The sequence below is a fragment of the Chaetomium tenue genome, assembly GCF_020726465.1.
Source record: "Chaetomium tenue strain MPI-SDFR-AT-0079 chromosome Unknown F5144scaffold_7, whole genome shotgun sequence".
In the NCBI taxonomy this organism is placed as follows: domain Eukaryota; kingdom Fungi; phylum Ascomycota; class Sordariomycetes; order Sordariales; family Chaetomiaceae; genus Chaetomium; species Chaetomium tenue.
The window spans coordinates 94,182-106,809 of NW_027117335.1; the positions used below are offsets into that span (position 1 = coordinate 94,182).

Here is a 12,628-nt window from a genome sequence, read left to right on the forward strand (position 1 = left end):
GCCTCCCAAAGACGGTATCAAGTATTTTGGTATTTACGATTGTGAAGCTTCTCCAGGGGAAGGGGTCAGTAGTCAAATATAAGGAGGCCCTTATCTAAGGTACCTATATTACACGTTCGTTTCATGGGGAGGGTGGGCACCTGGGTGCTCTGCGGTGTTACTAATTTTCCTCCCTCACCATCCCGGCGGCCCGGGCAGTTGGGACGAGGAGATTCCAACCATCGCGCTTATCGAACCGTCTTCCGGGGCAGAAGTTCGACGTCACTCCGGTTAAACTCGAGAGATGCGATGACAGGGTCACTCCCAACTGATCAGCGTCATGATATCATTCAGCCAAACTCTTGGGAGCTTTTTTCTGTCGCATCTGGTTCGAGCCTGGCTTTGAAGTCTTCGGCCGGGTTGAGTATGGCTTTTTCTTATCTTACGGTATCTATCGAGGGTTGTCCCGGCTCACACACCACCTTTGTAGGGTAATCTTGAGGCCGAGACTTGTTGCCCGCGTTTTATCAGAACCCCCGAAATATTTTCCTGCGGTTAACTTTTACGAGGGAGGCTGGGCCTAGTCTTCGGGCGGCCCATCGTTCTTTAATACATACCCCTCCTTAATTATTGCAAACTTCCGGCTGTTGGGCTCGGGCCGATCTGTCTTGCAACAGCTGGATGACAATGCTCGCCAGACGTGTATCCACTGCCGGTTACGTGGGCTGTTTGCTCCGAGAGCAGTCGACGCTGGGCTGGCCTCTTGCGCGGCCGCTTGCTGGTCGGGGCCATTGTTGGTGCAACACACGCACGCCTTCTCCACTCAACGGCGGCCAATCAAGCGGTGATCAAGCAGCCACCGAGTTGGGGCTGCAGAGACGAGGTCATCTCCTAATCTCCTCGAGTAGTTAGGCGGATGCGAGTTGTGAGGTATTAGACGCAACGGAGGAGGTGCGGACCGAAGCTTATCGATCACTTGGCGACAGTTGAGAATACTCGGCGACGAAAGGAGTAAGATGACCATACAGTTCAGCGAACACTGCAAGACTCGGGTTGTTCGAGGTCGAGGCCCGTTCTGCCGGAGCCGGGCCTGGTGCTGGACCCGGCCATGTCGACCTGTCGGGTACGAAGATGTGTATTGTACGTTACCTCGAGGGATTCAAGAAGTCGTTGAGAGGTCTCAGAAAGGTAATAAAGGAGGTATGGGTAGGTGCTCATCAAAGAGATAACGTCGAGGCAAGCTGGGATGGAAACCGCTAAAATACCATACCCGGGGCAACTCTCATTTGCACTTCCTCATTAGAATGGATGTGCATCTCCCTGTGCATTTCCAGAGATGCACATGCACATGCACCCGGAATGTGAGCAGGAAAGCAGCAGGAAACCGTGCGGCCTGACAGCCGTCCTCGAAATTACCTGTAATCCAAGCAGCGTGGATATCAGCAGCTTGGACTCCACTGTCAACCCCCCCTGACGGGCAGCGGTCCAGCCAAACACTCTGTCTCGAGCCAGTCCAGTCTCCCCCTCAACTTGTTGCTGAAAAGCCGCCTGGACTGCCCAACCTCAGAGCGACACGCCAACTGTACACCGCGAATTCAAGCACCACATCGCACCAAGGAGCACCCCGCCAAGTTCTGGCAAAAACAATCAATCCCCAATCCTCTGAGCGCGACAGCCCTGCGCTTCGCTGCTCTGCTCCGCCGCTCCGCTCCGCCCACGACCGACTGCTTTAAGCCCTCGTCATCGACTCGCCCGCCATCGCCGACCGACCATAGCCCATTCGATTTTGTCGCTAGCGTGCATTTGCTCTAGCCCTTGTTCCGGGTAACATATATAGCGAGATTTCTCCTAGACGGAGTTGAATGGTGTGAATTTGAACTTGGTTGTTTTTCTGCGCCACCACTATTCAAGGTCGGTCTGCCACAGCAAACCTCCGCCGACTGCCACCTGGGCCCCGTGTTCCCTCCGATTACCTCGCCCGAGATGGCGACGGCGTCTGCCGGGGCTGAAATGCCCATACGGTCGCAATCTGTTCGGACACGCCGACCACCGACTGCATCCCGACCCGACCCCCTTCCCCGATCCGAGTCATCCACAAGAGCCGAGTCCTCGACAAGAGCTGAGCACTCCCAGCAGCAGCATTCGAGCCCTTACCGCCGCAGCAGTAAGCGGTCGACTGCAGCAGAGTCGCCCCGGAGCCCTCGTCAGGAAATGCCCCCTCCCGCGGCGCACAACCCTGCTGCCGAGGAGCCCAATGACAGGGCCTCCGACCAGCAAGCGCAGCGCACTTCGAAGCACAAATACCGCACTGTCATTCCCGCGCCGTCAGGAAACTATGCCTTCATAAAGACGATTGGCCAGGGAAGCATGGGCAAGGTGAAGCTGGCTAAGAAAGAGGGCTCAAACGAACTGGCAAGTCTCGTCGCATAACTTGTCTGAGTTGTTTATCTAACCCCCAATGTGCAGGTCGCATGCAAGATCATCGAGAGAGTATCAGTCGACGATGGACGGCAGAGCAAAGAAGACCGCGAGCGCGCCGACGCCGCCAGGGAGGATCGCAACGCCCGCGAGGCTGCCATCGTCAGCTTGCTCAATCATCAGTACATCTGCGCGCTGCGGGACAACTTGCGGACAAGGTGGCACTGGTATATGCTCTTCGAATACGTCAATGGCGGCCAGATGCTCGACTATATCATTTCCCACGGGAAGCTAAAGGAGAAACAAGCCAGGAAGTTTGCGCGCCAGATAGCGAGCGCGGTCGACTACTGCCACCGAAACAGCATCGTCCATAGGGATCTCAAGATTGAGAATATCTTGATCAGCAAGACGGGCGACATCAAGATCATCGATTTCGGCCTTAGCAACCTCTTTTCGCCAGACGAGAACAGGAAACTCAAGACGTACTGTGGCAGTCTTTACTTCGCCGCGCCGGAGCTCCTGCAGGCAAGGCCATACACGGGCCCCGAGGTCGATGTGTGGAGTTTTGGGGTAGTTCTTTTCGTTCTCGTATGCGGTAAGGTGCCGTTCGACGACCAGTACATGCCCGCGCTCCACCAGAAGATCAAGAAAGGCGCAGTCGACTACCCCAACTGGCTATCGAGTGGTGCGTACTGCCCGTGTATCCCACCTTCGTGATATTCGCTAACCATCCTCTAGAGTGCAAGCATCTGATTTCCCGGATGCTTGTCACAGATCCGAAGCAGCGCGCTACGATGCACGAAGTCATGAACCACCCTTGGATGCTCAAAGGGTACAATGGGCCTCCCGAGAACCATCTTGCCCATCGCGAGCCCCTGCAGCTGCCGCTTAACGAGGAGGTCATCGCACACATGACAGGATTCAAGTTTGGTCCACCGGACTACATCCGCGATGAGCTCACCAAGAAGATTTCATCGCCAAAGTACCAGGCCGCGGTCCGGCGCCTGGAGAAGGAGAGGGAATTGCCACAGCCAACTCCAAAAGATGTAGAGAAGCGACGTGCTTTTGCTTTCGACTTTTACAAGAGGCGCAACTCAGTAACCAGCAAGGAGACCCTCACCAACGGTAGCGCAGAAGGCCTGCCTATGGGCGACGACCCGCTCAATGCGTTCGACCCCATGATTTCGATTTACTACCTCGTCCAGGAGAAATTTGAACGTGAGCGGCAAGAGGCGCTGGCCGCGCAACCGACGATGCCGCCCAAGGTGCAGGTTCCACCGTCCCCGCAACAATCTCAAATGCTGACCGTCCCGCCGTCGCCAATTGCGCGGCCAAAGGAGAAGCATTCCCTCGCCGAGATTGTGCCTCCTCAACCGGCACATACCGAGGGCGGCCGGTCGCGGCAGAGAGCGAGGTCACACAGCGAAGACCAGGTTAGGGAGCCGGTCAAGAACGGCCTGCTCTCGCCCGACATGGTGCCACAAAAGAAGGGCGGCAACGGCCCGGTCTCGTTACTCCGGAGACTCAGCACGCGTGACAGGAGGAAGGAGCCCTCAGAGGGTAAATCCATGCAAAAGTCGGTTTCGATGCGTGCCAAATCCCTCGGCCACGCCCGCCGGGACAGCATCCAAGCCCGCCGCGCCAAGCGGGAGGCCGAAGCGCGGGATCAGCAACAAAATTCCTCGTCGGCCCACCAGGAACCTCCGGTCAGGGAGGAGACGGACGCCGAGTTGGGGCAGGAGGCCGAGGGTGGCGAGACCAGCGGCGGCTCGCACGAGCGCCTCGAGCCCGAGGACCCGGACCTCGCCAAGCCCGTGTACCTCAAGGGCATCTTCAGCGTGTCGACCACCTCCACCAAGCCCCTGCCCGAGATCCGCGCCGACATCAAGCGGGTTCTCAAGATGCTGGGCGTCGACTACACCGAGATCAAGGGCGGCTTCAGCTGCTCACACGCGCCCAGCATCGCCGACCACTCACACTCGCATGGTCACCATGGCAACCATGGCGATTCGCGCGTCGCCGATGGTGAGATCCGGTTCGAGATTGTCATCGTTAAGGTTCCCATTGTCAGTTTGCATGGCGTGCAGTTCAAGAGGGTGGGCGGGAACACGTGGCAGTACAAGGCGATGGCGGAGCAGATTGTCAAGGAGTTGAGGTTGTAGACGGTCGGGGCGGAGCGGGTCGGCTCGGGTTGGGTTGGTTGCATTGGCGAGGGGGGTACACACGGGAGAATGGAGGGATGTTTTTACGTTTCGTGAGTGTCATGTTAAGCTGGTGTTGGTCTGCCTTGTGCTTGACGATGTTGGAGTTTGTTCAAAGGTAATCCTTTATATTCTAATTAGTACTTAATGCTGAGCCCTGTGATCCTCCCTCATTTTTGGAGTTGCAAGAGGTTGGTAAATCCAGGCCCGAGAGGGGATAGAAACAATCCGAGCTGTCACAACTTGAACAAGCAACGTATGCGAGAAGAGTAATAGATTGGGCAAGAGATGAGTACCATCCGGTCCACTTCAATCTCTATATCCCTGACAGCTGCCTAGCGGCGTTGTCCGTCGTAGAAGAGTGGTGTACCGTTTCTACCACCCCCCCCCCCCCCGCGCCGACCACCTATAATACAGATCTCCAAAACGCCGACCCAAAACTCCTTTCCCGAAACACAGCAATTATACAAGATAATACAAGAACCGCAACCACTTCCCCATTGGCTGAGTCGCCGTCCGTCAACAAACCCCTCAGGTCCTCACAAACCCCCAGGAACCTCGACCAAGTCAAGCACCCTTCCCACCCCTTTTCCAGTTTCCTCCCCCCTCTCCTCCCTCCACACCCCCCCCCCCTTCAACCACCCATCCCATCCCATCCATCCCATCCCGCCTCATCCACTCCCCTCCCCCTCCGTCCCATTTCCCTCCCCCCCCTTCCACCACCCATCCCATCCCATCCATCCCATCCCGCCTCATCCACTCCCCTCCCCCTCCGTCCCATTTCCCTCCCCCCCCTTCCACCACCCCATAACCCTCGGCCAATACGTAATCCACATCCACGACTCCGCCACCACCATAACCCCCAACACCACCATCAACGCCTTGCGCATGCGCGGGTTGGGCACGATGCTGCGCAGGTTGAATTTCGGGTAGGCCGGGTTGCCGCTGGCGGTGGTGTCTACTTTGGCGTTGCTGCTACCTTTTGTGTTGTTGGTGGTGGTGGTGGTGTTGGGCTTGTTGCGCGCGGCGCTGGAGGTGGAGAAGAGGGAGGTGCCGGTTGTTTGGCGGGGGAGGAGGAGGCGGCGAGATGGGAGTGATGGGGATGGTGATGGGAGGGTGTGGGTGGTGAGGAGGCGTTGGAGGCGGTTGATTGTTGGGCGGCGGAAGGCGGTGGACATGGTGGGTGTTGGTTTTGGTGGGTTGGTTGGGTTGGTTTTGTTTTTGATATTGTTTTTTTGGGTGTTTATTGCATTCAGTTTGGTTGGCCGCTGGGGCGGTGGGATACAAATATCGAGTGTTACGGGACGGGTTTGTTGGTTGAGGAAGCGGCTTGGGCTTATAACCTGGTCTCCAAGGCTTGGGTTTCAGTGACAAAGTTACCCGAATAGGCAATCTTGAGTCACTTGGTACTTTGTGACACATCCTTCCTCTGGGCACCGGGAGAAACCGGACCCGGCCCCGACACCCCGTCAACGGGGGTTGTCAGCAGGATTGCACTTCACGCCGAAGAACTGGTTTACATTCACGTTTGGTCAAAGCCCCTCCACAGCTCTCATTAAATTGGGAGGAACTTAATTCATCATGCATCATTCATAACTCGTCCCACCCTCAGCCTCAGCGCCTGTTCATAGTCAACGGCTTAAACGGCTTTTGCAACCTTTGCAGCGGCGTGATTCTGCTCAGGCCCGGGGGTCGCCGAATCTGTCCGCCGAGCCCTCTCGGAAAGCCACCCGGCGGAGCGGGTCCCGCCGGCGATTCATTCTCGTTGTCCGGCCTTGCAGCGCTAGTTCCACGGGGAGTCGTATCCTCCGCCGTAGACGGCCGGGGCGGTGAGCTTGAGAAGCAGGCGTACCGCTTCGACTTGGCTGCCCTCTCTTCGCTCGGGACAGATGGCCGGGTCATCCTCCTCCCGGCGCCTAACTTGTGGCCGGCGAGAACCGGGTCGATTGGTGGTGCCGGTGTAACTTGAGACCGAGCTCCGGACGCACTCCATGCCGGAAGCATGTTACTGGGTTTTACCTCCGACGGTGGTCTAGCAGGTTGAGGAACAGAAGTAGAGCTGGTCTTAACAAACTCCATGATGCTCTTCTGGTTTGTGGCTCGTTTGTAAGTTGATGGCTTAGCCTTCTCGGCCTTCTGGGGAACCTTGGCCGTCCCGTTCGCGGCAGTGATGGCAGCCTGGTTGGCTCCGACGCTGACAAAACCAGGCAGTGGAGCGGAGGTGGACTGTTCCATAGTGGTGTACTCCCTTTTCCAAGCAACTTCCTCGCCCTCGGCCTGTCCCCCGCATGGGGCATGGAGTCTCGGCCTTTTCGCTCTTGATGCGTCTCCCCCATAACCCCCGAGCCCATGCTTCGTGTCTTGCACAACCTCTTCTGGGTCGACGGGGAAAAGGTTGTCCTCGGGGCTGAACATGGCAGGAAGGTCTTTGTAGATGGCCTCCTCTGGCGGCAGCTCGCGGCGAAGAATCCTGGCGATCTCAGTCATGACAGGCCGGTCAAGGCACGGCCCCTTTGGCATAAATGAAGCTTTCACGGGATCAACAAAAGGCGACAATTCGTGGCGTTCCCCATGGCCATTCGAGGCGAAAAGCGGGCAGCTGAGATAGAGCAAACTCTGGGCCCTTGTCATGGCCACATACAGCAACCTTCGCTCTTCATCGCCGTCATCAGATCGCATGTGAGGAATGGACCCATCGTAGACTGCGGGGATAAAAACGATGGGCCACTCGAGGCCTTTCGCTGCGTGTATCGTCGAGATAGTCACGGGTGGGTTGCTCTCTTGGCCGTCAGCTCCCGTCTGGGTTTCCGACGCGAGCGACACGTTGGCCAGAAAGCGTGGGAGAATCTCCTCTTCCTTCGTCTGCGCGAGACCTTCAATTTCTGGTAGAGACTCTTCGTCAGAGAGCTCCAAATCGCGGGCGAACTCGCCGGCGAGACTCAGGAATTCCTGCACGTTGGCCCATCTCTGGGCGTGGTCATCGGGGTCGGGATAGGTCCCCTGGAGGTATTTTTCGAAGTTTAGTTTTGTGAGAAGGTGTTGAATCATTTCAACCAGCCCAAAAGGCGCCGAGTCGGATGCATCTGCAATCCGTTTCCTGATATCCTGCAGCAAACGCAGCAACCCGCCGCTAACTCGCTGCTCGGCTTGCTTTGTGATTTTTGTTTTCGCGGTGCGGTCCCCTCGGCAATGTTTCGACAGGACATCCCAGACGCTGAGAGATGACGTTTCCGCCTCCTCGAGCAGCGCTTTGATGGTATCCGGGCCAATCCCTCTCTGAGGAACGTTCAGGATCCTTGCAAGTGCATCGTTATTCTCAGGCTGGTGAATGGCGCGCAGGTATCCGATGATAACCTTGATTTCTGCGCGCTCGTAGAACTTTAGGCCGCCAACCATCCTGTAAGGAACCCCAGCTTTTCCAAGAGAGGCCTCAATGTGCCGCGACAGAGCCGCCGAGCGTACCAAAATTGCTACATCATTGTGGCGCAGCATTGAGCCTGACATGACGAGCACTCTCCTGACTTCCGACACAATCCAATCCGCTTCGGCGGATGCACTCTTCAACCGGCGAAGGACCGGGCGGGGGCCCTTGTTGTGGGTGGGCTTCAGCACTTTCTGGTACCGGGCCTGATCTTGCTGTATCACTTCGAGTGACAAGTCAAGGATTGACTGGGACGACCTGTAATTCTCCTCGAGAGATATCTCATCGGTTTTGGGAAACTCTCGAAGCATTTTCCAGAGGTTTTTGATCTCGGCCGAACGCCATCCGTAGATGCTTTGATCCGGGTCGCCCACTGTGGTAATTCTCTGCCGGTGCTGAGCAAAGAGTTTCATCAAGTCATACTGGATTCCGTTTGTGTCCTGATACTCGTCGATGAGGACTGTCTGTATGTTGGAAACGCAAGACGGGAATTTCCGGAGAAGACGGACACAGTTAACCAACAAGTCGTCGTAGTCCAAGAGGTTTGACGTCTCTAGGTGCTTTTGGTACTCGTCGAAGCAGGTCTCAAGCTCCCGAAGCCCGGTTGGCTTATTGGACTCCTGGCGACCTGACTTGGAAGCACCCTCGGAACCCTTGGCTTTCTCCTTGCTAATCCATGAGCGTGCGACAGCCGGGTCGGTGCCGAGCTGCAACCTCTTGCAAACTCGTTTAATTATGGCGCTGGAATCGGCGCTATCGGCAATGCCAAACTTCTGATTGAGGCCGATGTGTCGTCCGTATGCGGCAAGATAGCGGCGCGAGATGCTGTGGAATGTCCCAAGGATGAGTTTGTTCTCTCGGCCGTTGCCCAAAGCTTTCCCAATGCGCTCTTTCATTTCGCGGGCGGCCTTGACGGTAAAGGTGGCGACGATGACATCCTCGGGCCGGATTCCCATGTGATCGACCAGCCAGACGACCCGGGCCGTGAGCGTATGGGTCTTGCCGCTGCCGGGACCGGCTAGGATAGCAACAGTGGCGGCATCCGAGGTCACGGCCCTACACTGAGCGTCGTTGAGACCATTGAGAATTGGGTGGTTTGGTGTTGACGTTGCCATGGTGGCCAGCAACCACGGCAACGTGTGGCGCGCGTGGGCGCTGTGAAATTGGGAGAAGCTCGTACGAAGTTGGTTTGTTGTCGAAATGATCTTGCTCATTGTCCGAATGCGGAAGACTCGGTTGAGGCACACTTGGGCTGTCAAGTGTCAACAGCGGGCGCGACTGCCAACGCGGTAGCGCGGCAATACAGAGGGTGAGCGTGGTGTGGGCGTTTGGCACGCGAAAACACGTGATACATGGGCCAAATATGGAAGGGACCAGGGGTTTCAAAAATAGCACCCCTCTGAACCCTCGGCTTCCACTGTCTGCGGCAAACGCCAGGGCCGTCTTGGCGCATTTTTGGGCGTGGCACACCACTTTGTTTTGGTTTTGGTCGAGTTGGAAAGGAGAAAACGAACAGGAGAATAGAAACAGCTATATAGATCGCCCTACCACATACGCGAGGTTACTGTTTATATATTCTAGTAGATCTAACTCTCTAGAATCTAATTCTACTATACGATTGGTGATGCGGATGATACGAGTAGAGATATTGATGGATGAGTGTTGGAATTGATATTGATCGATATTTTTTACCAAGAAATTTTGGAAATTTTAGAAAAGTTCGAAAAAGGTTAGAAAAGAAGATAAATCTATCGATATCTCAACGCGTATTATCCGCATTACCAATCGCAAGGTAGAATTAAATATTAGATACCTAGATCTATTAGAATATATATATAGGAAGCCCGCTGATAGGTACCATCCGTCCCTCGTCTATCGACTGTCGATAGTCGACAGATAACCGTCGACCGACATAGGACGATATACGGACGGTACCCAACAACTGTGACGAACCTACTTCAGGATCCTATCCTGTTAGGGTTCAGCTTCGTTGAAGGTAATCTCTCGAGGATGCTTAGGTTCGGTGCAGCCAAAGGGTGCACAACAATAGACTTGTCTCAACAGTAGGCTTGCGAGCTCGTAGCGAACTGTAGTTGTGATTGCTAACTGGAGAACTCCCAGAGCTCTCCAGGGCGAGTGACTATATACTATCTAATTCCTGGGTACCTTCGTACCTGGATCGAGGAATATTCTCACGAGTCTTCGATCCATCTTGGATCATTAGATCGCTCCCCGATCCAATGATCCGTTCTTGATTGGCCGATCCTAGATCGCGAACTCCTTTCACGATCCAGCTCTCATTGGGAGGCGCCCTTCCCTGCTGATTGGTGCGGAGCACTGCCAGCGTGCCCCGCTGGGTCGTCTGCATACGACCATATCCGTGACACCTATAGTAGCCGTTGAATGCGCCGTCTACTGATTCTTACCGCCGTGGCACGCCCCCGCAAATTTTACAAGCGGTGTGCCACGCCCAAAAATGCGCCAAGATGGCCCTGGCGTTTGCCGCACACAGCAGCACATCCATTGATACAACCTTCCATCGGGTCAGCTTGTAAGCCCGGGCCGTGCATCAACAACAATAAACCGAAGTATCCGAGGCACAATGGAATACACGTGGGGAGATCTCTGATTGTCAGTGGTTTGTTCCAAAGTAATTTTATCGTCGTCTGGGGTGCATGACCGTGCATCTCAATGACTTTCCTTTTTCACGATGCCATCGCGATGAGTACGACATCTGCAAATATTCCCGTTGTCTCCGGCGTCTCCGATGGTCTGGATTCTTGTCAGCCGGCGGAACTGAGCCGCGCGCCTTTTGGTTGAAGATCGTGGGCAATGAATCCCATAAAACCTTGGAGGTGTTCGCGGTTCCAGAGGTTGCGGAATGCAGGTTGAAACAAGGAGTTCCTGGCATTGGAACGAGATCGTCCCTCCTTAACTCCCCAGCCGAGCCTCATCGACCCTTTACGTCTTCACGGCAACCCTCTCGACGACAGTCATGCGTTGGTTCCAAGGCATCGCCCTCTGGGCGTTGCTCACTCCGTTTACGCAAGCCAACGTTGCGGACCCGGCCAAGGACGCAACTCCTTACCACAAAGAGTTCGTCTTGTTCCGTAGCGCCAACATGGCCTCCCCGGACAAGCTCTCGAGTGGCATTGGCTTCCACTCCTTCCGCATCCCGGCCGTCGTCACCACGAGCACCGGCCGGATCCTTGCTTTTGCCGAAGGCCGCCGCCACAACAACCGCGATTACGGCGACATCAACCTCGTCTACAAGCGCACCAAGACAACCACCAACCACGGAGCCGCCCCCGGCGACTGGGAGTCCTTGAAAGAAGTGATTGGCGACGGCGCCGGCACATGGGGTAACCCCACCCCGGTGGTCGACGGCAACACCATCTACCTCTTCATGTCCTGGAACGGCGCCAAGTACAGCCAGGTCGGCGGCATGACGCTCCCCGACGGGACCAAGACCAAGAGTATTGACAGCACCTGGGAGGGACGCCGCCATCTGTATCTCAGCCAGAGCAACGACGACGGCGCCACCTGGTCCAAGCCCGTGGACGTCACCAACAAGCTGACCCCGGCCAACCGCGCCTGGGACGCCGTCGGCCCCGGCAACGGCATCAAGCTCACCACAGGCGAGCTTGTCGTCCCCGCCCAGGGCCGCAACCTCATCGGCCGCGGCCCCTCGGGCAACCGCACCTGGACAATGCAGGTTCTGTCGGGCGCCGGGTCTGAGGGCACCATCGCGCAGACTCCCGACGGCAAGCTGTACCGCAATGATCGCTTTAGCGGCGGTTACCGTAAAGTGGCGCGCGGCACGCTCACCAGCTTCGGCTCGTTTGCCCAAGACGGCGGCTTGCCCGATCCCGGGTGCCAGGGCTCAGTGCTCCTGTACAACCGGGCCGACTCCAAGGGCCCCGCCCGGACCATCTTTATGAACTCGGCCAGCAAGACCAGCCGCCGCGCCATGCGCGTGCGCATCAGCTATGACTCGAACGCGGCCAAGTACAACTTTGGCCGGGAGCTGGCCAATGCCGTGGTGTCTGGGGCCGGTAACGAGGGCGGGTATTCGAGCATGACCAAGACGGCCGACTTCAAGATTGGGGCGTTGGTTGAGAACGACTTTTATAATGATAAGGGGGGTGAGAAGTCGTACCGCTCCATCACCTGGCGGCGGTTCAACCTGTCGTGGATCTTGAACGGGCCGCGTAACTAGGGGTCGTTGTAGGGTTGTTGGCTTCATCAGAAATAGTAATTTTTGAGTTTGTCCTGTAAAACACCTAATTACTTCGTATGCCTGGGACAAGTTCCCTCCGATTTCACACAAGCACGTCTGGCAACGCCAAACAAATTTCCTTCGAGCTACATGTACCGTACTTTACCTAGGTACCTAGGTACACTTTAACCCAAAGTTTTTCTTCAGCCTAAGCTTCTCCAAACAACCAACTTCTGCAAACGAGCAAACTGCCGACCTCTCAATCTCCGCCGACTCGAAAGCTGCTTCCTTTTGTCTAACAATGGGCCGAGGTCGGACGTTCCTCTCTTTTACAGAGAGTGTTTGTCTCATGTATCAACTGTTTGCCACCTAGCCCTGGGTCCCCGACTC

The 12,628-nt window shown here is 56.2% G+C and overlaps 3 protein-coding genes across 3 annotated transcripts; 2 read left to right on the top strand and 1 right to left on the bottom strand.

Moving 5' to 3' along the window:
• Positions 1–1,989: 1,989 nt before the first annotated feature.
• F5144DRAFT_596072 (kinase-like domain-containing protein) lies at positions 1,990–4,559 on the top strand (the record flags this gene model as incomplete). The annotated part of the gene is made up of 3 exons (XM_066790755.1): positions 1,990–2,391; positions 2,446–3,082; positions 3,136–4,559. The coding sequence occupies 3 exons, from the start codon at positions 1,990–1,992 to the stop codon at positions 4,557–4,559; spliced, it is 2,463 nt and encodes an 820-aa protein (XP_066638503.1).
• Positions 4,560–5,350: 791 nt separating this feature from the next.
• Positions 5,351–5,894, bottom strand: F5144DRAFT_633240 (uncharacterized protein; the record flags this gene model as incomplete). The annotated part of the gene is made up of 1 exon (XM_066792532.1): positions 5,351–5,894. The coding sequence occupies exon 1, from the start codon at positions 5,774–5,776 to the stop codon at positions 5,351–5,353; it is 426 nt and encodes a 141-aa protein (XP_066638504.1). The 5' UTR covers positions 5,777–5,894.
• A 5,316-nt stretch (positions 5,895–11,210) lies between these two features.
• Positions 11,211–12,445, top strand: F5144DRAFT_585010 (Sialidase). Its single transcript, XM_066789664.1, has one exon. The coding sequence runs from the start codon at positions 11,426–11,428 to the stop codon at positions 12,236–12,238; it is 813 nt and encodes a 270-aa protein (XP_066638505.1). The 5' UTR covers positions 11,211–11,425; the 3' UTR covers positions 12,239–12,445.
• Positions 12,446–12,628: the final 183 nt, after the last annotated feature.

Bases quoted from the DNA above. Each gene is read 5' to 3' on its own strand.
- F5144DRAFT_585010 (XM_066789664.1), top strand. From the start codon at position 11,426: ATGTCCTGGAACGGCGCCAAGTACAGCCAGGTCGGCGGCATGACGCTC.